Here is a 27,294-nt window from a genome sequence, read left to right on the forward strand (position 1 = left end):
ACAATTTGGACGCAATCGTCGCATGGGCACAATGCATTTTGGGGAGTAGACATCATCTTTTTTTTTTGCAAGACAGGATGTACCACTAGGTGTCCTGTCAGGTCATTATGGTGGATTCGAGCTTTTATATGCTTGTGATGGGTAAGTTGTTATGTGCGTTGATGGCTAATTCCACTAACAATTTGACAACACCGTAATCATCAAGATTAGACAAGTAAAGATACACTGCCGTGGTTGTTTTTAAAAGCAGTTTAACAGTATCATTCAGGAGGTGTTCGGAAGTCCAGGTTGCTGGCTTTGCTTAAACACTGCAGTCAGATATCTGTTTTGAAATGGCTGGGGTCCAGGTGGTTATGTGTCCTCTGTCGACAGTTCCAGCATCCACCACCATGTTCTCTAGGGAAGCTTCTTCAGACCTGCCCAGGGCCTTGGTACTCTGGGGAAGAGGAGGCTAGGACTCATGTGGGGTTGACTATTTTCATGATCAATTGCGACTGGGCTATTTCTTCACGAACCAGCCAGAGTAATCCACAACGGAGCTGAACCTCCTCAATAGGCCACAACATGGAGTTCTCTCATGTGGGTAAGACTAATCTGGTCTAGTACTGAGAAGCAACAGTCATGTATTTGGCACTGCGTGTCTGGGTTTGTAAGTTTGTAACTATTAAATGTTTTGACGCTCATTGTTAATATTTCTCAAGAGCGGTTTGGAACTATTCCATCTAACTTTAAAAGGAAATGGTACTTTCCTCTGAGACTGAAAAGTCCATATATTTTTTCAGTTTGTGAAAATAATAACTTGAATTCATCATTGGGCTTAGTATTCAGTACGTGGCTCTCATCAGACCCAGTTCTGTTGAGGTGTGTCTTTTATAATCAGCATGACTAACAGGAACTAAATACAGGCTTCAGAGAGGGAGACCGATTTTCAGATGAGCTCGATTTCTCTTGATCAGGACTTCACGGAATTGAGAGGAGGTGTTATAAAGGGGAGCGGAGGAAAGAGAAAGAGCGAATAACTCCAATGGGATGATGACTTAAGAGCTGAAGACTGGAGAGCTGGAGGAATTAGAAGTATTGTGTGTTATGTAATGCAGTTAAGATCCCAACAGAGAAACCAATAAATAGCTTGGCTATGGTCTTCCGAGTTGTATATTCTGAGACCAGATTTACTGACGGCTATTTAGGAGTTTTAACTGTTTCAGTAATACACTCCTGGCAAAATACTCCAGCTTTTAGTGTTAGCAGCTCCCTCTCCTTCCACAAATACACACCTCCAACACACACACACACACACGCACGCACGCACGCACGCACGCACGCACGCACGCACACACGCACACACACACATACACACACGCACGCACGCACGCACGCACACACACACATACACACACACCTATACCTAACTGACTCTAGGGCAGACGGCTGAGGTGATATAATTGCTGGCACTGGACAGCAGCTGCGGCATTTTTGACCTAGTATGTCTGAGTAGGATTTGACCTGTGCAACGGAGTACTTGTGTGTGTCTATAACTGAGTTTGTGAGCATTAATTTGTCCCCTTCAATCCTGTCTGTGCCGGAGACCCCTCAGTTGGCTTCTCAAGCCACAATCTGCAGTGACCTTTTGACCTTGCAGTGATCTAAACCCCCGCCAGGCCTATTTATTAAGAACCCTCCCACTGAGACCCAGATACCTGCACTACGAGTATTACACATTCATCCTCCGTCCCTCTCCTCCTCTGTCCCTCTCCTCCTCTGTCCCTCTCCTCCTCTGTCCCTCTCCTCCTCTGTCCCGCCGCCTTCCCCCCTCCCTTCTTCTCCAGGCTCCAGCGGACAAGCTGACCTCCCTCCCTCTATTTGTCTCACTTTAAGAGAGCCAGAGGGAGAGAAAAATGGAAGTGTAGAGCGAGAGAGAGAATATCTTTCTGCAGTTTGAGTCACAGCCCCCCTTTGCCCAGCAAGATGAAGTCTTTGGAAGCTTCTACAGTGCTGCCCAATGGTAGTAGCTACACGCAGCACGCTGGTGCATTGGTCATAACCCAGCCTCACAGCCTCCACACTTCACCTGCTATCATTAATCACCCCTTCTCACCAGTAGTAATTCCACGCCGCAGTTTTAGAGCTCATTTGCTGACAATAAAATGCACACTGTAATATTTATGTACTCGTTTTTATTTCAAAATACAATATTGATTACAGCTCATTCTTGGAGACACAGTGCACAGTGCAAGCATTTCGGGTGTCCGGTGCGAGAGGGCCTGGTTAGAGCCATGCGTCACAGAGGAACACTGCAGTAAAAACATGCATGATCACACAGAGACAGACAGGGGAAAGTCCGGGACCTCCACTACTATCCCAGCTAGCTACCCAGCATTCAGGACTCCAGCGGAGATGTCAGAGTGAGTGACAGGAGAAATGGAGGTCATGTTGATTTCATTAGGCGACACATTTTCTTTTTCTTTCTTTTTTTCGGATCATGTGCTTTGTCCCCTAGCCATCGGTAGCACTGTGTGTGTGTGTTCGTGTATAAAATATAGTACAATCTAAATTATCATTTTTGGCGGGGGCTAATTCTTGAGGTACCATCATTACTTTGGAAATGAAGTCTGATTGTGACCTAGAGATATATTCTCTGGTTAGGACAACACGCTTCTAACCATGCATCTAGCTGATGTCTCAGACTCCATACAAACGGATTAACACCACAGTCACAATTGCACAGAAGTTGAATGAATTAATATAGTAATTAGTAATGAAGTCATTCTAGATCTCCACTTGTAAACCCTACAAGTGGAGATCAGCATTGACCTTCCACTGTTAAATGAATGATCTTTCAGACGTGAGCTCCCCAAACTTAGGCCAACTTACCAAAGACCAAGTAATGATGGCTACCACAACGTCAACAGCTAGGACAACCACAAAGTCACACCATAAAGTACAAATTACATAACTGCGTGGTACAAAATTCAACAATGTCAAAATACAATACTCAATCAAATGAAATCTAAACTCGGACGGATCTGAGGAGACAAATAATAAGAAACAAAGTGTGCAAGAAAGAAGCTTTAAGCAGTGAATAACGTAAAGGCAGACTATGAATGCAGTGCCCATTGCAGAGACAGGGCGAGACTGTCTCCAGATGAGGTAGGGCACTCCTGGGCACAGAATCAGCGTGGCCCCCGGCTTTAGGCCTTAAAACCACATCAGACAACACCAGAGGCACCCAGTCATATTCTGCCAACCTAAAGTCACACTCCCATAGGCTATCTGCTCCCCCAACACAGTCTGTTGGAAAATACAAAGCCAAGACGTTTAAACACAAGGAGCAAATGAAGGTAACATTTGACAAAATTTCACTAAAATAAATAAATGTTACTATTTTAAGGTTGGATGTTGTTTAGCAAATCCACAGTTTATACTTTGTGTGATTCTTCAGACTTACATACATTACAATACTTGTGTGATAATGTAACGTAAAAGCCCTACATCTGTGAAGGTAGTTTGAAATTCAATGGGAGAGAAGTGGAATGATTGATTGTATATTCATTTCATTAAGTAGTTGCTACGTCAACTTGGACATCTCACGTTGTCTCCCAAATACATTCACAGCCAGTGCGATACTAATATAGCTAGATATGTAACATCCAAAGAACATCCAAGATCAATTACCTCAGAGGAGAGAGGCCTCATACATTCCAACATTGATAGTTTAAGACAGTGAGGACCACACGTAAATAGCGACAAAAGCACACCTCGAGAGTACAGCTTGTTATTTGGTCAAAACGTATAAATATATGTATCCGATATAAATGTTTCTCTATTGTACTTTTTTTCTGTTTTCCCTGAAAGTGCTCAGCTTTTATGTATGTGTAGGCCTCGGCGTGTGGACTTCTGGTGTGCAAAACAGCTACACGGCTGCATGTGGTGTTTGAAGCTTATGTGTTGGATCACGTATAGTCGATGTGTCTGTGTGCTCATTTGAGTGTCAACGACCAACTAGGGCCGGACATTCAGGTGTTGTGTGTAAGGGTTACTGCACGTGGACAAAAGGGGGACATCATTTGGGGATTGGGTTTTTCTGTACAATGTCATCTTAGTATATAATGTCAGACCATTAATGATCCATCCACTGTAGACGGAATTGTGCCCGTCTTAATGTGTGCAAAGAAATGTCATGCTTATGTATGCTATTGTATTAGCTTCATTCATAGCGATACACATGTGTGTTGTTTCGATGTATGAGCAAGCAACACAGGCTAAAATATCATATTGAAGCAAGGGTACAGAAGAGTTGACTACTGATAAAATCATGCCTGGCTTCCCCATTAAGGGAGACTCTGAGTTTGAAGGAAAGACACTCGGACACTAAGGACACTAAAACACATTCTCAAACACACACACACACACACACACACACACACACACACACACACACACACACACACACACACACACACACACACACACACACACACACACACACACACACACACACACACACACACACACACACACACACACACGCGTGTATACACCCACACTGCTCGTAGTTATGTCTGAAGGTCATTCAGCTTATACCCTGTACATAAAAACTAACACACACAGCCAGAAATCCACCCACACCATTCTCACACAGAAAGGTAGAATTTGGACACACACACACACGAGCTGTCAGAAAAAAAGGGAACTTTTTTGCCCCAGCCATTATGCATCGCTAAGTAATGTGATAGAGCAAGAAAATTAGAACGAGAGAGAGTGAGCGAGCGAGAGCAAGCGAGAGCGAGAGAGAATTATATGATTTGGAAGTAAATCATTTGTTATCCAATGGTGTGGCAAGTTAGAAGACAACAATTTAAGAGAGCGATACAGAGAAAGCGAGAGAGAGAGAGAGAGAGAGAGAGAGAGAGAGAGAGAGAGAGAGAGAGAGAGAGAGAGAGAGAGAGAGAGAGAGCAGGATCTTTCCCAGTAATCACTGATGTCAAACCATCCATTTACTCCACAGATGTAGGATCTTAATTTGAGCCAGTTTTCTACAGCAGGGAAATAGTCCTGCAGCAACAGGAAATGTGAATGATTATGTGGATTAGAATGAATTGATCTTTTTCTAAGAGTTGATGCATTTTCCATTAGGGAAAACTTCAGAAGCCTTTTAAAACCTCCAATACAATACACATTTTAAACATACTGCATTGTGGGAAAGTTATGCTGCTACAGGGGGATCAAATTAAGGTCTTACATCTCTGTCTTAAGCTAAACCACAAGTGAGAAAAAGGCGAAAGAAGAATGTCGTTTGGAGACTGCCGTCTACTAGTCTCCTACACCTTTTGTGGCCCCCCGTCGAAGAAGAGAGGAGATAAGACTGACTGAAGATAGGGGCAGGGGTGGCGTGGGTGGCATGGGTGGCGTGGGTGGCGTGGCCGGTGGCTGGGGCTTCCCATAACTGCAATCTTGTTTGGATGGACAAGAGGAAGGAAGGGAGGCGGCGTGGGCTGAGGCAGATGCTGGACGAGGATTCAAGCAAGGGTCACTATACATCTTCAGGCAGGAATGCTTTCCTGAAGGTTATGGTTCATCGGAAACAGAGAGGCAGGGAAAGAAGAGAGCAGAGATATATATATATGAGCTCAGCGTTACAGTACATACAGTACATTAAATCCACCTAGCAAGGAAACAACACCCCTAATACCAACACACTAAAGAGATGTCTCACAGAATTAAAGTCACATAAGAGTAGAAGACAAGATAGTTGAAACATCTAGGTCAGTGCTTCCTAAAGTAGGCACTGGTTGTCTTGCCAACCAGTGTTTTTAAGCTGATTTCCATGCTACTGTTGTTGTACAGTATTTACATCCCACTGTCGGACCAGGGGGAAATGTTGGGACATATACTAACTTGTACAATCCCATACATCAAAACACAGACTGCAACACACACACACACACACACATCACCGTATCACATTGGCTAGGACCACAATGTAAGCACATCAATAGCTACTGTGCAGAAACAGGAAGGGGTTGATATCTCATCGAGTTAGTGTGGAAAATGTGTTAGCTACTAGTAACTCAAAACCTAGTTAAAACGCACAAACACATTGACCTGAGACATGGCTGTAGATTGCTATAGCTTAAAAAAGAAGAAGCTATGACACACACATTTGGATAGTCTCTTTGTAGACACTCTACATACTATCTACAGACATTTCAACTGACGCTAACCCTATCTCTAACCCTAACCGTAGCTCTTATCGTAACCCTAAACTTAACTGCTTACCCCAATCGTAGATCTAACCTTAACCCTCACCCGTATTCTAAACCTAAACCTAACCCTAACCCTAAACGTAACCTTAGCGAGAGGTTTCTTATCAACAGACAGTTTGTTGGTAGAATGACCATGAAAATCCGGACTATCCAAATCAAGCGGGACCCAAATTCATCTTGGAACCTAGCCATGTGTCAGGTCAAACAAACACGAGTGCAAACTAATGGACAAACTCTAACTTGAGATGCAGTGAGCACGTGTAACTTTTCCTTCTCCGCGAATCATGTTAGACGGCAGATTTGTGCAGACAAGTTCTGTGTTTGTGTCTGAAGTCAGGCTTGAGCCCTACAGGCTTTCAGAATCAGAACTGATCAGATCTAAGGCCCGGAAGAGAGATAATCAGGTAGAAAAGAGGTAGAGGGGAGAGCAGACCAGAGTGGGAAAGGCAGGATAGGATTGACCATTGTACTGGATGAGATCAGGACTGAGGTTGAGAGTGAGAATGTGTCTCAACAGTCCTTTCCATGTCTCCTGTCCTTCATGACCACTGACACATGAGATCACGTTGATTTAATCTATCGTCCTTTCACATCAGTGGTCATACAGGAAATGAGCCAAGGATAGACTATTTTTTGGAGATTGTCAGGACAGAGCCTCATATTTAAATATCAAACAGAATTTGAAGTTCCCATTACATGGTAATGAGAGAGAGGGATGAACAGCAAGGTTTGGGACAAAGGAAAAAGGATGAAGGCCATAAGTGGCCACTTCTTCTTGGCTACCTGGGGTCACATGACCAGCACAAAACACCAATCACAGATTGTTACCAGCGTGAGGGAGGAGGTTGGGCTCCAGCGAACCTTGGGCCTCCAGGACCATGCAGGCCGGTTATAGCTGCCTGGCTCATGGCAATATAAACACACAAACATACACGCACATGCACACGCACACACATACCCACAGGAACACACATTCAACATACACACACACACACACACACAAAAAAAAGAAGAATAAAAGAAGGGGAAGAGGGGATATTTGTCAGCTTTGTTCAACCACAGCCAGGGTGGTTTCAAAAGAAATGTATGAATCCACTTATACATTACACCGGACATATTTCTGGAATGTGTTTCCATAACATCTATATTTTGTGAGGATTCTGGGGTTATTCCAGAATGTTGTGGCCTGTTAGGTGTAAAGTATGGACCACCCTGTCAGTGCAAATACTATGGACAGCTGAAAGAGACAGGGAATTAGAGTGGATTTCAAGACTACCGGGTTTTGCCTCAAGAGCATTGCCTCGAGTAGATGACAGACAATGAGAGAGAGAGAAAAGGACAAGCAGCAAAGAGAAAACAAAGAGAAGGAGAATAGCCTAAATCAGGGGACACGTTATTATAATTGCACAACCTTGAGAAAGAGTTAGAGAGTAAAACAATATACAGATGTAGGATCTTAACATGATCACCCTGTTGCAGGATAACTTTCCTGCAATGCAGGACATGTTACACTTATATGAGGTTGAAAAACTGTTTCTGAAGTGTGCAATTTCTACTTAGAAATCTCAGAATTGATTTTTCCTTACAAATGTGTAAAATCCAAGAAAAATGTCCATTAATTATAACACACAAAATAATTCACATTTCATGTTGCTGCAGGATTACTTTCCAGCTGTAGCAAACTGGCTGAAATTAAGATCCGACATCTGTAGAGGTATCGAGGTGAGAGATAGACATTCTAGAGGAGGATGGGTAAGTTAAAACAAAGAGGGAATCTCACTTGGTTCCCTCCTCGGGGCCCCCCTCTGCATCCAGCTTGCCCTCTTCCTCCATCTTCTGCTCGTCAGAGATGAGCTCCTGTTTCTTGTGACGCCGTATGCACTTCACCACCACCATGGACAGGATGAGCAGAGCCAGCGCACCGCCGACTGATGCCCCGATCGCAACCGCTATGGTCGAGTCCCGCGGGGGAGGCACTGTGGAGGGGGAGAGGAGGAGGGAAGAGGAGGTGAGACAGTTCTGTAGATGGAGTGTATCGTTGGCAAAGGGCTGATTAAACCACAGTGTGAGGAAACAAAAAAAAGGACAGCAATGCCCTTTTATGGGTTTGTGTGAGTGTGTCATCATGCATACATGTGTGTGAGAGGCAATGATTCTGAGGTGAGCTGGGTTGGCACGCCCATCAATATTTGTATTACATTTTGTTATTTAACTAGGCAAGTCAGTTCTTATTTACAACGATGGCCTACCTCACAAGCCAATCCCTCCCCTAACCCCGACGATGCCGGGCCAACTGTGCGCCACCCTATGGGACTCCAGATCACAGCCGGTTGTGATAAAGCCTGGGAATGAACCAGGTTCTGCAATGACGCCTCTAGCACTGCAATGCAGTAACTTAGACCACTGCGCCACTCGGGAAGTAAATAAGTAAAAAGCTGTATAGTGTTGAGTCATCACGTCCTGGGCTGAAGGAAGGTTGAGACCAAGGGAGAACAGAAACACAAGCAGATGAGGAACTGAAGGATGGAGGGATGGATTGGTGAGTGAATGGATTGATGTATGGATGAATGAATGTCAAGACCAGGGTACATTTATTAATGACATGCTAGCTAGCACACAAGGCCAGAGATGAGCTGGAAAGGGTGGATGGATGGACCAGTTGACCACAGATTAGTGCTGAGCAATCAGTGCTTTTTGAGGTCGGTTCGGATTAGGTTTTATTATAAAAATAATTATCCCGGTTTTCGGTTTCAACTTTTTTTTTTTTTAAACAATAACTACACAATGCTTTATGCGGGTTGAATGCTCTAACAACACAGAATAAAACGGCCAATAAAAATCCTATGATGTTAGTGACCGCCCATTACTGCTTTTCACTTATTAATCATAATTTACTCACATTACATTATTATTATACTCCAAGTTACCACCTCAGCTGCTGCCTATGCGGTCTGATGAAATCACAATGTTCGTGGATCTTCAAAGCATACAAGGCTTACTTTTATGACCGCTGAATGCCAACGAACAATCACTGAGATCAACTATTTTCAGGCTCGCGAAGAGACTGCTCAGTAACTTGCCCCCTGTTCCTGCTATTGCTTGCTCCCTGCCTTTCCCCCTGCCCTTACATTCTGTGACGACAAACATGTTGATGATTCCGTGGCCCTGGATGCGGTCGGGGGGGTTACGGACGTAGCAGTTATAGACGCCCTCGTCCGACAGCTGGACATCAGAGAGGGTGATGGACAAGTCGTTCTTTTCCAGGTTACCCACAAACTGCACTCGGTCACTGAACCGGTCTGTCCGCAGGGGCATCATCCCCTTCTTATAGGTCATGAACTGGAAGAGAGAGGAGGAAGAGGGGGATTCGTAGAAAGATAGACAGAAAACATGTTGTTTTTTTATTTAACCCAGGACTCCCTGGAAAACAGTGGCAATTGTTACTGAGTACAGATGTAGGACCTTAATTTGAGTGATCTTTTGTTGCTGAGAATTTTCCTGCACTGCAGGAAATGCAGATGAGCTTTGTGTCAAAAACATGGACACATTCCAGGGTTTTGCTTTATTGTGACTATTGTCTACATTGTAGATTAATAGTGTAGACATCAAAACTATGAAATAACACATATGGAATCATGTTGGAAGCAAAAAAGTGTTTAAAAAAATCTAAGTATATATTAAATTTGAAATTCTTCGAAGTAGCCACCTTTTGCCTTGATGACAGCGTTGCACACGCTTTGGCATTCTCTCAACCAGCTTCATGAGGTAGTCATCAGGAATGCATTTCAATTAACAGGTATGCCTTGTTAAATGTAAATTTTTTGAATTTCTTTCCTTCTTAATGCGTTTGAGCCTATCAACTTTAAAACATGAAGGTGAGTCAATCCGGAAACTTTGAAAGTTGATGAAACTGGCTCTCATGTGGACAGCCACAGGAAAGGAAGACCTCTGCTCCAGAGGATACATTCATTAGAGTTAACTGCACCTCAGATTGCAGCCCAAATAAATGCTTCACAGAGTAACAGACACATCTCAACATCAACTGTTCAGAGGAGACTGTGTGAATCAGGCCTTCATGGTCAAATTGCTGCAAAGAAACCACTAATAAAGGACACAAATGTGAAGTAGAGACTTGCTTGGGCCAAGAAACATGAGCAATGAACATTAGACAGGTGGAAATCTGTCCTTTGGTCTGATGAGTCCACATTTTTGATTTTTGGTTCCAACTGCTATTTATTTTATTTATTTATTTTTATTTTACCTTTATTTAACCAGGCAAGTCAGTTAAGAACACATTCGGCCTGGGAACAGTGGGTTAACTGCCTGTTCAGGGGCAGAACGACAGATTTGTACCTTGTCAGCTCGGGGGTTTGAACTTGCAACCTTCCGGTAACTAGTCCAACGCTCTAACCACTCGGCTACGCTATGTCTTTGTGAGACGCAGAGTAGGTGAACAGATGACCTCCGCATGTGTGATTCCCACTGTGAAGCATGGAGGAGGTGTGATGGTGTGGGGGTGCTTAGCTGGTGATTTATTTAGAATTCAAGGCACACTTAGGCACCACAGCATTCTGCAGCGATACGCCATACCATCTGGTTTGCGCTTAGTGGGACTATCCTTTGTTTTTAAACAGGACAATTACCCAACACACCTCCAGGCTGTGTAAGGGCTATATGTCCTGGCCTCCGCAATCAGCAGACCTCAACCCAATTGAGATGGTTTGGGATGAATTGGACCACAGAGTGAAGGAAAAGCAGCTAACAAGTGCTCAACATATGTGGGAACTCCTTCAAGAATGTTGGAAAAGCATTCCAGTTGAAGCTGGTTGAGAGAATGCCAAGAGTCTGTAAAGCTGTTATCAAGGTAAAGGGTGGCTACTTTGAAGAATCTCAAATATAAAATACATTTTCATTTGTTTAACACTTTTTTGGTTACTACATGATGTGTTATTTCTTAGTTTTGATGTATTCACTATTATTCTACAACGTAGAAAATAGTAAAAATAAAGAAAAACCCTTGAATGAGTAGGTGTGTTCAAACTTTTGACTGGTACTGTGACCGAAACCCTCACCAACACACAGCAAGTTATATTAACAGTATTGCACTTTTCATGTAAACTTTTTTTGTCCGGCTCATAGTCTAACCACTGATAAAGCAACATTATGGACTAAACGTTCAAATCCTGTTGCGGCAGGATTATTTTGCTATGACAATACTGGTCAAATTAAGATCCTACATCTGTACACTTTCCCGGCTAAATAAATAAAATGAAATGAAACACGTCGAAATAGATGGAGAAACCATGACATTAAAAAAGCAGAAAGAGAGAGGAGAGAGAGTTGACAGGAAAGCTGAGGATGGAGTATGCAAAATAAGAAACAAGATGAATCTTACTGTATATCATGGCAGAGTCAGGAATATGGTGTCCATTTTAGCCTAGCCTACCTTACCCTTCCTTGAGTCAGTCCTCACCTTACTTGACTAAAATGGACACTGTGCATCGGCCTGACATTGACACATGGCCTGGTCTCTCACCATCTCCTCAGTCTCGTTGGTGTTCTCCTGGTAGGTCCAGTTCATGGCAAACTTGTTGACGTCCATCTTGTAACAGGAAGTGAAGATGCACTGGATCCTCACCATGGTGCCGTTCAGGACGTTGATCTGATTATGGACCAGGACATCCATACTGGACACAGGGCAGGCTAGGAGAGGGAGGGATGGATGGAGGGGATTGGTCAAGAAACATAGATGTGCTAAACATAGATTTTATTTAATTTTTTTATTTATTTTTTATTTTACCTTTATTTTACTAGGCAAGTCAGTTAAGAACTCATTCTTATTTTCAATGACGGCCTAGGAACAGTGGGTTAACTGCCTGTTCAGGGGCAGAACGACAGATTTGTACCTTGTCAGCTCGGGGATTTGAACTTGCAACCTTTGCAAACGCTCTAACCACTAGGCTACCCTGCCGCCCCAGCAGATCCCCCCCCCGCAGCTACTCGCCCAAGCCTCCCCAGCTTCTCCTTTACCCAAATCCAGATAGCAGATGTTCTGAAAGAGCTGCAAAACCTGGACCCGTACAAATCAGCTGGGCTTGACAATCTGGACCCTCTATTTCTGAAACTATCCGCCGCCATTGTCGCAACCCCTATTACCAGCCTGTTCAACCTCTCTTTCATATCATCTGAGATCCCCAAGGATTGGAAAGCTGCCGCAGTCATCCCCCTCTTCAAAGGGGGAGACACCCTGGACCCAAACTGTTACAGACCTATATCCATCCTGCCCTGCCTATCTAAGGTTTTCGAAAGCCAAGTCAACAAACAGATCACTGACCATCTCAAATCCCACCGTACCTTCTCCGCTGTGCAACCTGGTTTCCGAGCCGGTCACGGGTGCACCTCAGCCACGCTCAAGGTACTAAACGATATCATAAGCGCCATCGATAAAAGACAGTACTGTGCAGCCGTCTTCATCGACCTGGCCAAGGCTTTCGACTCTGTCAATCACCATATTCTTATCGGCAGACTCAGTAGCCTCAGTTGTTTTAATGACTGCCTTGCCTGGTTCACCTACTACTTTGCAGACAGAGTTCAGTTTGTCAAATCGGAGGGCATGTTGTCCGGTCCTCTGGCAGTCTCTATGGGGGTGCCACAGGGTTCAATTCTCGGGCCGACTCTTTTCTCTGTTTATATCAATGATGTTGCTCTTGCGATTCCCTGATCCACCTCTACGCAGACGACACCATTCTGTATACTTCTGGCCCTTCCTTGGACACTGTGCTATCTAACCTCCAAACGAGCTTCAATGCCATACAACACTCCTTCCGTGGCCTCCAACTGCTCTTAAACGCTAGTAAAACCAAAGGCATGCTTTTCAACCGTTCGCTGCCTGCACCCGCACGCCCGACTAGCATCACCACCCTGGATGGGTCCGACCTAGAATATGTGGACATCTATAAGCACCTAGGTGTCTGGCTAGACTGTAAACTCTCCTTCCAGACTCATATCAAACATCTCCAATCTAAAATCAAATCTAGAGTCGGCTTTCTATTCCGCAACAAAGCCTCCTTCACTCACGCTGCCAAACATACCCTAGTAAAACTGACTATCCTACCGATCCTCGACTTCGGCGATGTCATCTACAAAATAGCTTCCAATACTCTACTCAGCAAACTGGATGCAGTTTATCACAGTGCCATCCGTTTTGTTACTAAAGCACCTTATACCACCCACCACTGCGACCTGTATGCTCTAGTCAGCTGGCCCTCGCTACATATCGTTGCCAGACCCACTGGCTCCAGGTTATCTACAAGTCCATGCTAGGTAAAGCTCCGCCTTATCTCAGTTCACTGGTCACGATTGCAACACCCATCCGTAGCACGCGCTCCAGCAGGTGTATCTCACTGATCATCCCTAAAGCCAAGACCTCATTTGGCCGCCTTTCCTTCCAGTTCTCTGCTGCCTGTGACTGGAATGAATTGCAAAAATCGCTGAAGTTGGAGACTTTATCTCCCTCACCAACTTTAAACATCTGCTATCTGAGCAGCTAACCAGATCGCTGCAGCTGTACATAGTCCATCGGTAAATAGCCCACCCAATTTACCTACCTCATCCCCATACTGTTTTTATTTATGTACTTTTCTGCTCTTTTGCACACCAGTATCTCTACCTGCACATGACCATCTGATCATTTATCACTCCAGTGTTAATCTACAAAATTGTAATTATTCGCCTACCTCCTCATGCCTTTTGCACACAATGTATATAGACTCTTTTTTTTCTTATTGACTTGTTTGTTGTTTATTCCATGTGTAACTTTGTTGTTGTCTGTTCACACTGCTATGCTTTATCTTGGCCAGGTTCGCAGTTGTAAATGAGAAACTTGTTCTCAACTAGCCTACCTGGTTAAATAAAGGTGAAATAAAATAAAATAAAAAAAATAAAAAGTAGTGAGTTCATTCACAAGAAAGATCATTCTGATTACACACATATGTACGGAGATCGCCACTTAAACAAACTGCTAATCTATTTCAAAGGTCATTTATTTCTGGGTCAGTGAAGTCCTCTGTAAAGCAACCACCATCAGCAGAAGGTGACCGTACAATAGTGCGTAGATAAAACCGTACTGTAGTAACATCTCGCAGCACTTCCCCCTCTGCAGGTGCCCTGAACCATACTGAAGGAGCTGCATGCGAACGAATGCTTAGACAGCACTTTGAACAGCCAGAGCGGTTGAAGCGCTGGTTCAGCTGTAGGCACAGAGGAATTCAGCCCTGTAATTCTGCCCCGTAATCATTCCACTCATATTTGTGACGGTAATCGTTGTATGGAGATTGGCGGTTATTGCGGCGATGGCTTATCCACGGGAACGGGCTAAAGCGTCAGAAAAAGGAGTATGACTGGATCTCCTGAATGTGTAACTCATTGAGGCACTGAGGCAGAACTGTGCTGTGATTGATTGATTGATTGATGTCGTTGCACAGTATTATCTGTTTGTGTGTGTATGTGTGTGTGCGTTTGTGTTTGTGTGTGTTGTGTGTGTGTGCAGGGCCGGGACCAGAACAAATCAGTTGGATGGGCCTTTGACATCCATAGGTGGGCATGTTCTTTCACTGGACCTCCTATTTGTGTACACGCTTGTGTTGGAAAGATTGTTCAAATACTGAGGAACACTACTGACTCAACACTGTACACATCAGCTGCGACAGCGACTGAAATGACTGCAACACTTAACAAAGAGCTGCCATCGGACAAATAACCCTAAACCCTAAACCTCAACCAAATCTCGTAATGAATCATGTGGAAATTGAGCAAGTTGAGGCGACTAAAACTACTTAGAGTAACCCTGGATTGTAAACTGTCATGGTCAAAACATATTGATACAACAGTAGCTGAGATGGGGAGAAGTCTGTCCATAATAAAGCGCTGCTCTGCCTTTTTAACAACACTATCAACAAGGCAGGTCCTACCGGACTAGTTTTGTCGCACCTGGACTACTGTTCAATCGTGTGGTCAGGAGACTTAGGAAAAAGGCAATTGGCTCAGAACAGGGCAGCACGGCTGGCCCTTAGAAATACACAGAGAGCTATCATTAATAATATGCAGGTCAATTTCTCCTGGCTCAAAGTGGAGGAGAGATAGTCTTCATCACACTTGTATTTGTGAGAAGTATTGGCAGCAGATAATGGAGATCCATAATAAATACAAATACAAGGCGAGAGCACCAGTCTCTGCCACATGGACACATTGATACACTGTGGTCCATTGGCGGCTAAAGAAATGAGGGCATAGAACTCAGAGATAGCCTATAGGCCAATGCAGCAGTAGGCCTATAACATTTCCACTGTATCATCAGATCATGATCATATTTTGCTCTTTCACACCGAGGCTTGGTGATCAACGACAGTCGTGTTGGAAAGATGTTTCAAATACTGAGGAAGTATCATTCGCAATGGATGTTAAATAATAAATGTAAAAAACGGATTTAGTTTCCAACGCCGTGGTGTGAAGAAAGAATTACTGAGAAGATCAGCTTATTCGTGGTGGAAATGGTGAGTTAAGACAATCAGAATGCAGCAGGCCAGGTAAGTTACTGTAACTAATACATGCATTAATAGAAATGCTTGTAATCACATGACGGGGGATTAACATTACATTTGTTGGCCTACTGGTGACATACGGTCGTGGCCAAAAGTTTTGACAAGGACACAAATATGAATTTTCACCAAGTTTGCTGCTTCAGTGTCTTTAGATATTTTTGTCAGATGTTACTATGGAATACTGAAGTATAATTACAAGCATTTCATAAGTGTCAAAGGCTTTTATTGACAATTACATGAAGTTGATGCAAAGAGTCAATATTTGCAGTGTTGACCCTTCTTTTTCAAGACCTCTGCAATCCGCCCTGGCATGTCGTCAATTAACTGCTGTCAATTAACTTCTGGGACACATCCTGACTGATGGCAGCCCATTCTTTTATAATCAATGCTTGGAGTTTGTCAGAATTTGTGGGTTTTCGTTTGTCCACTCGCCTCTTGAGGATTGACCACAAGTTCTCAATGGGATTGTGGTCTGGGGAGTTTCCTGGCCATGGACCCAAAATAACGATGTTTTTTTCCGCAAGCTGCTTAGTTATCATTTTTGCCTTATGGCAAGGTGCTCCATCATGCTGGAAAAAGGCATTGTTATTCACCAAACTGTTCCTGGATGGTTGGAAGAAGTTGCTCTCGGAGGATGTGTTGGAACCATTCTTTATTCATGGCCGTGTTCTTAGGCAAAATTGTGAGTGAGCCCACTCCCTTGGCTGAGAAGCAACCCCACACATGAATGGTCTCAGGATGCTTTACTGTTGGCATGACACAGGACTGATGGTAGCGCTCACCTTGTCTTCTTCGGAAAAGTTTTTTCCGGAGAAGACAAGGTGAGCGCTACCATCAGTCTTGAGTCATGCCAACAGTAAAAGTTTTTTTCCAGATGCCCCAAACAATCGGAAAGGGTATTCATCAGAGAAAATTACTTTACCCTAGTCCTCAGCAGTCCTGTGCATTTTGCAGAATATCAGTCTGCCCCTGATGCTTTTCCTGGAGAGAAGTGGCTTCTTTTACTGCCCTTCTTGACACCAGGCCATCCTCCAAAAGTCTTTGCCTCACTGTGCATGCAAATGCACTCACACCTGCCTGCTGCCATTCCTGAGCAAGCTCTGTACTGGTGGTGCCCCGATCCTGCAGCTGAATCAACTTTAGGAGACGGTCTTGGCGCTTGCTGGACTTTCTTGGGCACCCTGAAGCCTTCTTCACAACAATTGAACCACTCTCCTTGAAGTTCTTGATGATCCGATAAATGGTTGATTTCTTACTGGCAGCAATATCCTTGCCTGTGAAGCACTTTTTGTGCAAAGCAATGATCACGGCACGTGTTTCTTTGCAGGTAACCACGGTAGACAGAGGAAGAACAATTCCAAGCACCAACCTCCTTTTGAAGCTTCCAGTCTGTTATTCAAACTCAATCAGCATGACAGAGTGATCTCCAGCCTTGTCCTCATCAACACTCACACCTGTGTTAACTAGAGAATCACTGACATGATGTCAGCTGGTCCTTTTGGGGCAGGGCTGAAATGCAGTGGAAATGTTTTTTGGGGGATTCAGTTCATTTGTATGGCAAAGAGGAACTTTGCAACGAATTGCAATTCATCTGATCACTCTTCATAACATTCTGCAGTATATGCAAATTGCCATCATACAAATTGAGGCGGGAGACATTGTGACAATGATATTTGTGTCATTGTCAAAACTTTTGGCCACAACTGTATAGTATGTCATGGGAAATTGATCAAAAAGAAACAATCAAAGGGCAAACAATTCACACAATGTGTCAATGAATGCGCAAGAAAAGGCAGGAGACAAGCTGAGCGCATTCTGGAGAGTTGAGTGCATGCATTCTGGAGAGAGACGAGCCATATATTTCCATATATTTCCTGCACACCCCTCCCCTTCTTCTGGTTGCAACATTTTAAATTATTATTTTTGATCAAAGAAGCTAATGATCCTCTGTGGCTAAGTCTGGTGAAGTACTTTGAATGCTTTTTTTTTTAGACAGGAGTAAATATGTAATTTTGCAAAACATACATTTTATTTTAAGGGAAGCCATTATCCTAACAGTGCACTGTGCACCCGCCAAACATTCCTTTCCAATTCTCAAGAGGTTGAAACCAGAGATTAGTATATAATGACAAGATGCTCATGTCTCCCCCCTAACCATGGGAGTCGTTGTCCCAAAGGCGGTAAGGCAGGCGACAAGCTTAGGTCTGCATATTATGCGCATAGAAATGCATTGGGCTTACTCTGGACAGATTTTGGCGAGAGTGAGCCCTCTCGCTTCACCTCTTCCTCTCTGCTGAATCTCCACCGGATAAAGAATCGGAATGAGCGAAGCAGCGCCCCTCTGTCTCACTATATGTAGCCCATGTATCTGATGCTGTCTGGACCAAAACAGTATGGCAGGTCATACAATTTCTTTCCAGACAGCATCAGATACATGGTCTACACATACTGAGACAGAGTGGCAGTGTTTTGCTCGCTCGGACGCTTCATCTGAAATTGATGCATTTTACTCTCAGTCTCGGTCAAATAAATGATCGATATTTCAATGTTTTATTTGGATGGGCAAGGAGGATGGGACACGCCCCCTAAGACCCGCCCTTAAACGACGGCCCTGTGTGTGAGTGCCTCAGTGGGATGTGTGTGTGTATTGGTCTGAGTGTGGCAGTTAGTGAGTACAAGCACGTGCGTGATGGCCGGGGTGGGACGGGTGCGTTTGCTCGGCTCTGCACCAGTCTGCCGAGTTTTGTGTTACTGGACAAGCTCCTCCTGCTGCTGCAATCACTCTTCATCGTACCGGGTCTCTGCAGCAGCTAGACCCTCTAATCATACCCTCATATCTCCCTCTCTCGTTCTCTCTCTCTCTGTTTGTGTGCTGTAGTGGTGCAGTTAGAGTCCTTCAGATCACTCACTTCCTCCCTCTCCTCTCTTCTCCTCCCTCCCTCCCCTCCCTTCCTCTCTCTGAATCAGGTGTCATCTGGAAGTACCGCATTACAGCACCTGCTTAGAGAGGAGGGAGGGAGGGAGGTAGGGACAAATAGGCTGACATCCCACAATATACATACAAGTATGACGCACCCCCCCCCCACACACACATATGTGTGCTCACATATAGACCTATAGCTACACATTGGCAAACATATGCACACCCTGTATGTCACACACACACACGCACGCACTCAGCCATGTGCACTATTCTTTACTGATGCTATGTCAATGTCTTCACAGCCTATGCCTATTCCTATTTATCTATATACAGATGTAGTATCTTAATTTGAACTAGTTTGCTACAGCAGAAAGGTTATCCTGCAGCAGGAATCAAGGCCAACATTTTAAAGAGGAAATTACAAACTTTAGAAGCCTTTTTAAACCTTGAACACATTACAAGTTTGTATTTCCTGACGTGCAGGAAATTCTCAGCAACAAAAGAGTGATCAAATTAAGACCCTACATCTGTACTGTATCTAGTGCATCTGTCGGGTGAGTACATTCCCACACTGAGGAGGGGGTTACTTGACAGTATGTCTATCACATCCTTTAATAAACATACACAATCAGCTAATCCCATTCACACTTAATCAGCTGACATGTCTTAATGACAATCAAAGTCTACATCTCCAATGTAATGGGAAGCTATTGGTAGCTACTGTGGCTCCCTGCCAATATTAAGAGACTAACTAACCTAACCTGAGTAGCATCTGGTTCTGCAGGGGGAGTCCAATGAACGTCCCCTCTATCTTTTGTGCAAGAGGCTTTGGTTGGGAATGTTACATCACATCAGTAGCGACCACGCATGATGAGTCGACGTTTATCACACATGAACATTGCCTTGAGCTACTTTTTACCCGCTTCTACACTGCTGAAGCTACTGTAATCTCTGGTAATATGCGAAAAATAGTCCAAATCTATCTTGAGCAAGTGTACATGTATGCTATCTGTACATGTTACTGGGAGTTAAGAATATGTCTGATGCGAAGATCATTCTCTCGAACTATAGGCCTATAAACACATGTACTGAACAATACCAGTACAATATGTGTAGCATTCAGCATCTCTCTCATCCTATAAGGCAAGTCTGAAAATGGTTTTAAGCACAACATATGAGCCAAAGCTTTTTCTGCACCACTCGATCCGCTATTTCAAGGCAGGAAATACTGCAGTGTACCGCCCTCTCCCTCCCTCCCTCCGTCCTTCTTTACTCTCCCTTACTCTCCTCTCCTCTCCTCTCCCTCCCTCCCTCAGCACACCCGATATCTCCCTCCTCTCTCTGTCTTTCAGTTTTTTTTTTCTGAGGCTCAAGGTCATTGTAAAAGAGAAGGTAAAGACTAGGGTTGTGGGGGTCATAACATTTTGTCAGCTGGTGATTGTCAAGTAAATAACTGTCGGTCTCAATGTAATTTATAGTCAATTAACATAAACATATTGAGCATTTTTTAAACATTTATTTAACCTTTATTTAACTACGCAAGTCAGTTACCCCGGCCAAACCTGGACAACGCTGGGCCAATTGTGCGCCGCCCTATGGGACTCCCAATCACGGCCGGATGTAGTAAGACAGCCTGGATCTCCTGGCTTCCACACATAGCCTGCAAGTCAATGATGCAGACCTTTGGAACATCTACATGTGACAAATTCTAAAGAATACAGCTTACACCTTCACAGTAAATCCATTATTTATTTATTTTTATTTTATTTTTATTTTAGACAGGTCGAAATAAGCATGATACGAAGAAAATGTCATCTATTTCAGAAAAACAGAATAGCATACTCTGCATTGTCCTTATGTTAGATCCTGATCTGGCTATGCCAAGTGGCTGTGGAGTACACCAGTTAATTTAGCAGACAAGATTTGCATAGAATTCTGTGCCATTATTTTATAGTATGAAGAATACTGTGTTGAGCAGTTCTGTGTTGAGCAGCTAACAAAGAAATTGGTACACCTATATGCTTAATTTAGAGTTATTAATGTAACTTTAGTTGTTCTACAAACGCTGGGCTATATGTTCTGATTTTTAATACATTGTAAGGCTGCATAATGCGAATCTAATGATGATTTGAAAAAGTAGCTTGAAAGGCATGTACACACTTCAGGCTGTACACACTTCATCAGTCTCTCATTCACAATTTTTGACAAGCACTTGACAATGCCTTGATTTTCATGGTGGCATCCTCTTTGTGTGTCTTTAATGCACACTAAAACAATCCATGCCTTTTGCGGCCAGTGGCCGTGGGGCCCTTGGCCCGGGGTGCTGCGTTGTGCTGTATGGTTCGAAGCACCCCTCACTCACATGGCTCTGCATCACGTGATTGGTTCTCGACACATCAGGGACGCAACTGTGTGCGTCCTTATCCAATTCCTAGGTGCATATTGAAGATATTGGAAGCACTGTCCACATTTACTTTTTGTCAGCCAACAAGATGAGTAGGCCGAATGAACAGCAAAAGCACTAGCCTATGTCAATCTACTCTCCCCCATTGTAAAAAAAGTTGACCTATGCTATTATGTGCTAGAAATAAATAAACATACTCTGGGACAGTAGTAGGATGCGATAGATCCCAAAATAATACATCCACTAGCATCAAAACAACGTTTTAAGGCAATGTTGTAAAGGTTGTCTTCGTCGTCTGACGACGAGTATGAAATATCGGACCAATATGCAGCGTTGTAAGTGTCCATGTTCATATTTATTTAAACTCAGAACACTAAACAAAATAACAAAGAGAATGAAACGAAACAGTTCTGTAAGGTGACATACACTAAACAGAAAATAATCACCCACAAAACACAGGTGGGAAAAGCCTACCTAAGTATGATTCTCAATCAGAGACAACGATCGACAGCTGCCTCTGATTGAGAACCATACCAGGCCTAACACAGAAATACAACAAAGAAAAAAGAACATAGACTACCCACCCCAACTCACGCACTGAGCAAACTAAGACAAAGACAAAATAAAGAAACTACAGTCAGAACGTGACAAATATGGCTGACGCAACAGATCAGAACGTTTAGCTTAAAATGTTGATTAACTACAAGGCAATTCTTTTCACATTATAAGCACACAATGCGCACACGGCAGTGGACTATAAATGCAACAGTTCCATTGGCGGGAAAACACCATTATCAAAAGTGACTGCAAATGCGATTTGGCATTTAATGCTTTTATTATAAAGGTGCATTTTTATGGTGAAAATGATCCCCAAACTCACGCCCTGTTTACGTATGCCAGTTAGGCTCTTACACCCCTCTTGTAAAGGGGATTAACGTGCTTCATTTGAAGAAGTTATTTGGCCACTTTACTTGTGATACAAACCTTATCAAAGCATACAGGCCTATGGGCTAGGCTAGATGAGGTGTGCGACTATGATACAAACCTTATCAAAGCATACAGGCCTATGGGCTAGGCTAGATGAGGTGTGCGACTATGATTAGAAAAAATAACACAAAACAGACGATACACTGGGCATCATTCACAAGTGATCGGCTAATATTGTCACCCATGAGATTATTCTTAAAAAAAAAAAAATATGTTTATTATTTTCCAATAAAAAAATCGAATAAAAAAGAAGACAGCAATATAAACAATGACATTCATTGTTCTGTTGAATGGGATGGCCAAGGACAAAACTACACTTAACTCACACATACACAAAATAAAACTAAATCCTATTAGGTGGTACATGTATAAGAAGACGGCATATAGTCACGACGAGCAGTGTAGTTAAGCCAAAAATAAATATTGAGTGGAGTACAGCACAGAGTAGCAGCAGATCGTCAACCCAGTTATGAAGCGGGACTAGACCATTTATCCAGTATCGGCTGCCATATTTTGTAAAACATTGGACTTCTATTAGAGGTATTGTATCGAATCTTTTCCATATGTATTACATTCCCTAAATTCCGCAACCACATTTCAAATGTAGGTACAGTCTCCAATTTCCACAATTGCAATATGAGCCTTTTGGCTAACAGAGTTCAAAGAGAGACAGCTTTCCCTTCCTGGTTATTCCCATAAACTGTAACAAACAGAGCGATCAATGGGTCTGGGGCTAGAACTCTATCAAAGGCTCTAGATAAGTAATCAAACATGAGAGCCCAGTAAGCATGTAACTTAGGACATGTCCAGAATAAGTGGGTCAATGTCCCCTCAGCCTGCTTGCACCTCTCACACAGTGGTGAGGTGTCCGGGAATATTTTATGCAGTTTTACATTTTGAGTAATGTAAACTGTGTATCACCTTAAACTGTACAAGGTCGTGTCTGGCATTCAGGCAAATTGGGCTGTCTATGTAAACAGTGGGTATGTTAACAAAATACCGAATCTGTTTCCAGATCCTAAGCGTATGACAAATAACTGGGTGAGAGTCATAAGTGGATTTTTTCACATATGATGGGCTATTAAGAAGTGCAGGGAGTGAGGAACGTTGACAGGAGGCCTGCTCAGTCAAAAGCCATGCAGGCATATCCTTCTGTCTCATCGCAGGTAAACTTTCCCTCCAGAAAGACACACTGTTCAGATTAGCAGCCCAATAATACAGTTTAAAGTGAGGAAGGCCAAAGCCCCCCTCCATCTTGCGCTTGCATAAATGCTTCTTTGAAATTCTGGCTGCCTTGTTATCCCATAAAAATGGAGTTACTATTGAATCCAGTTTCTTAAAATAGCTTTGTGGTATGAAATTGGGTAGACATTGGAAGAGGTAAAGAAACCTGGGTAGGACAACCATTTTAATAGCGTTTATACGACCAACCAAGGAGATTTCCAAAAGTTTTCCAGAGTTTTCCAAAAATCTATTTTTTGTTTAAACTAATATATTTTCATGTCCCAATTCGCTTTCAATAACTGATCAAGGTCTCTTGTCACTACAATGCCAAGGCTTGTGAACTTGTCCATCACTGTTCTAAACGGGGTAGATTGCAGAAATTGCATATCCACATATTGGCATCAACCCACTTTTTTGCCAGTTCATCTTGTAGCCAGAGAAGGAGCCAAATGTGTTTATCAAGTTAAGTAAGGGTGGAATAGAAGTTTTTGGCTTGGACAAAAACAAAAGAACATCGTCTGCATATAGGGAAATTTTGTATGTGTGTCCTCTATTTTAACAGAAGCTATATCGGCACATGCCCAAATGCGAGTAGCAAGTGGTTCCATGGCTATAGCGAAGAGAGCAGGCGAAATAGGACACCCCTGTCGGCACCCCTTGAACAAGCGGAATGACTGCGACGTTTCTTGAATGGTTACCACGGGCGCCATTGAGTGTGCATAAATAATTCTTATCCAATTAATAAATTCCTTTCCAAACCCGAAGTGCTCCAGAACCGACATCATATACTTCCACTCAATCCGATCAAAGGCCTTCTCTGCATCAAGAACTATTACCACTGCCTCAACCTTATGATCGTGATACATTACGTTGAAAAGACGTCTCAAATTGTAGTATATATGTCGGCCCGGGATAAAACCTGTCTGGTCAGGGTGTATGATGTGGGAAATACAGTATATGTTTTCAATCGGTTTGCCAATATCTTTGTCAACACCTTGTCTTCTATGGGGAGTAACGACACGGGGCGACAAGACAACATCTCTATCTTTTTTTCAAGATCAGTGCTATTGTAGCCTCATACAGTGTTTGCGGGAGTTTGGCATTTTCTTTGGATTGTTTAAACATTCGCAACATAAGGGGAGCTTGACTGGCGCAGTCTTCTTAGAATTCTATTACATATCCATCGGGCCCAGGGGCCTTGCTGTTTGGAAATTGTACTATCGCTGTGTTAATTTCCTCTAAAGTTATCCCTGCATCGAGTGCAGCAGCTGCCCCCCTGTCCCATTACCCTACTCTTGATTTAATCTTGTCTTTACATATACTACATAATGTATATGTGAAATTTGTTTTGATTTAGAATGGACAATTATCTTGCGCCTGTCTCGGAACAGAGCCAGGGGAAAAAATACATGTAATCTATTCACTTAAATAGCGAATAGAGGACGCTTTTTCCGTGGTTCATTTTCATGCCAGGTAGGCTATACTCCTGTTGCAAAGATAAGCAATGCGCTGAATACTAGATGCCGAGTAGTTGCCATACCAGGCGGTGATGCTACCAGTCAGGATGCTCTCAATGGTGCAGCTGTAGAAATGTTGAGGATCTGGAGACCAATGCCAAATATTTTCAATCTCCTGAGGGGGAAAAGGTTTTGTCGTGCCCTCTTCACAACTGTCTTGGTGTGTTTGGACCATGATAGTTAGTTGGTGATGTGGACACCAAGGAACTTGAAACTCTCGACCCGCTCCACAACAGCCCCGTTGATGTTAATAGGGGCCTGTTCCGCCATCCTTTTCCTGTAGACCACGATCAGCTCCTTTGTCTTGCTCACATTGAGGGAGAGGTTGTTGTCCTGGCACCACACTTCCAGTTGTCTGACCTCCTCCCTATAGCCTCTCTCATGTTGTGTCATCAGCAAACTTAATGATGGTGCTGGAGTCATGCTTGGCGACACAGTTGTGGGTGAACAGGGAGCACAGGAGGGGATTAAGTACACACCCCTGAGGGACCCAGTGTTGAGGATCAGCATGGCAGACGTGTTGTTGCCTACCCTTACCACCTGGGGGTGGCTGTCAGGAAGTCCATGATCCAGTTGCAGAGGGAGGTGTCTAGTCCTAGGGTCCTTAGCTTAGTGATAAGCTTTGTGGGCACTATGGTGTTGAACGCTAAGCTGTAGTCAATGGACATGCATTCTCAGATAGGCGTTCCTTTTGTCCACGTGGAAAAGGGGGTTGTGGAGTGCGATTGAGATTGCATCATCTGTTGATCTGTTGGGGCGGTATGCGAATTCGAGTTGGTCTAGGGTATCCGGGAGGATGCTGTTGATGTGAGCCATGACCAGCCTTTCAAAGCACTTCATGGCTACCGACATGAGTGCCACGGGGCGGTAATCATTTAGGCAGGTTACCTTTGCTTCTTTGGGCGCAGGGACTATGGTGGTCTGCTGGAAACATGTAGGTATTGTAGACTCAGTCAGGGAGAGGTTAAAAATGTCAGTGAAGACACTTGCCAGTTGATCTGCTCATACTTTGGGTACATGTCCCGGTAATCCATCTGGCCCCGCGGCTTTGTGAATGTTGACCTGTTTAAAGGTCTTGCTCAAAGGTCTTGCTCACATCGGCTCCCCGAAAGTGTTGTCACACTGTCATCCAGAACAGCTAGCACTGTCCCCGGCCACTAGGAGCACCGATTCTGGATGAGCATTTTGTTGTTTGCTTATGGCCCTATAGAGTTGGTTGAGTGCGGTCTTAGTGCCAGCATCGGTCTGTGGTGGTAAATAGACGGCTTGGAATAATATAGATGAGATCTCTCTTGGTAAATGTGTGGTCTACAGCTTATCATAAGGTACTCTACCTCAGGCGAGCAATACCTAGATAATTCTTTAATATTAGACATCGCGATCCAGCTGTTTTTGACAAAAAGACACACACCACCACCCCTAATCTTACCAGACGTAGCATCTCTGTTCTGCCAGTGCATGGTCAATCACGCCAGCTTTGTATTATCTGTGTCGTCGTTCAGCCACGACTCGGTGACACATAAGATATTACAGTTCTTAATGTCCAGTTGCTATGGAATAGAATGTAAAAAAGGGTTCTACCTGGAACCAAAAGGGCTCTACCTAGAACCAAAAAGGGTTATTAAAAGGGTTCTCCTATGTGGACAGCCGAATAACTCTTTTAGGTTCTAGATAGCACATTTTGTTTTCTAAGAGTGTAGATACCATACTGTACTACAGTACTACACATATCATTTCAGACTCAGCCAAAACACTAATAGCATGGAAGAGACTGGAGGCTTTTATTGAGATTCTACCATAACTCCTTTACTAATCTCGGAGTGTTTTGTGGGGAGAGTGGGGTTGTAGTTTCCTGTGGTTTCTTAGCCAACAGGACATTGTCAGCAGAATGTTTGTGCAGTGTACACAAAGTATACACAAAGACCAGACTTAATGGTTCAATGAGTCTGTGTGCGTTTGTGCGTGCGTGTGTGTGTGTGTGTGTGTGTGTGTGTGTGTGTGTGTGTGTGTGTGTGTGTGTGTGTGTGTGTGTGTGTGTGTGTGTGTGTGTGTGTGTGTGTGTGTGTGTGTGTGTGTGTGTGTGTGTGTGTGTGTGAGTGTGCGCGTGTGTGTGCTTGTACGGGTATAATTGTGTGCAAAGGACTTTAAGGTGGTAGATCAGTATTGGGAAAGCTCACTAACTAACAAACAACAGCAATCCACTGAGACTGTGTTTGTGGCTTGGTACCCTTTCATCTGGTTCAAGACTAGTTTGGACCAGAGACATGTATTTCGAGAGTTGGGCCAACTTTTAGAATTTGGAATAATTGTTCTAATTCTGCACATTCAGTTACATACAGTTGGAAGTTTATCATACCTTTTGGAGAAATGTCCTCTG

General features: G+C 43.5%; 1 protein-coding gene across 2 annotated transcripts in view; it reads right to left on the reverse strand.

The window, feature by feature from the left end:
- Positions 1–2,154: 2,154 nt before the first annotated feature.
- Positions 2,155–27,294, reverse strand: part of LOC118397158 (sodium channel subunit beta-2-like) — a 28,483-nt gene continuing 3,343 nt past the window's right edge. Inside the window, exons 2-6 of one of the 2 annotated variants that reach the window (XM_052467331.1) lie at positions 11,800–11,966; positions 9,392–9,602; positions 8,044–8,239; positions 7,092–7,162; positions 2,155–5,558 (exon numbers count right to left, since the gene is read on the reverse strand). In XM_052467331.1, coding sequence (XP_052323291.1) covers positions 7,153–7,162; positions 8,044–8,239; positions 9,392–9,602; positions 11,800–11,966 — 584 coding nt within the window. In that variant the 3' untranslated portion in view covers positions 2,155–5,558; positions 7,092–7,152. The remainder of the gene's footprint in view (positions 5,559–7,091; positions 7,163–8,043; positions 8,240–9,391; positions 9,603–11,799; positions 11,967–27,294) is intronic. The other variant, XM_035791654.2, reaches the window with a different exon arrangement.

This window comes from Oncorhynchus keta, chromosome 18, assembly GCF_023373465.1.
Source record: "Oncorhynchus keta strain PuntledgeMale-10-30-2019 chromosome 18, Oket_V2, whole genome shotgun sequence".
Classification (NCBI taxonomy): domain Eukaryota; kingdom Metazoa; phylum Chordata; class Actinopteri; order Salmoniformes; family Salmonidae; genus Oncorhynchus; species Oncorhynchus keta.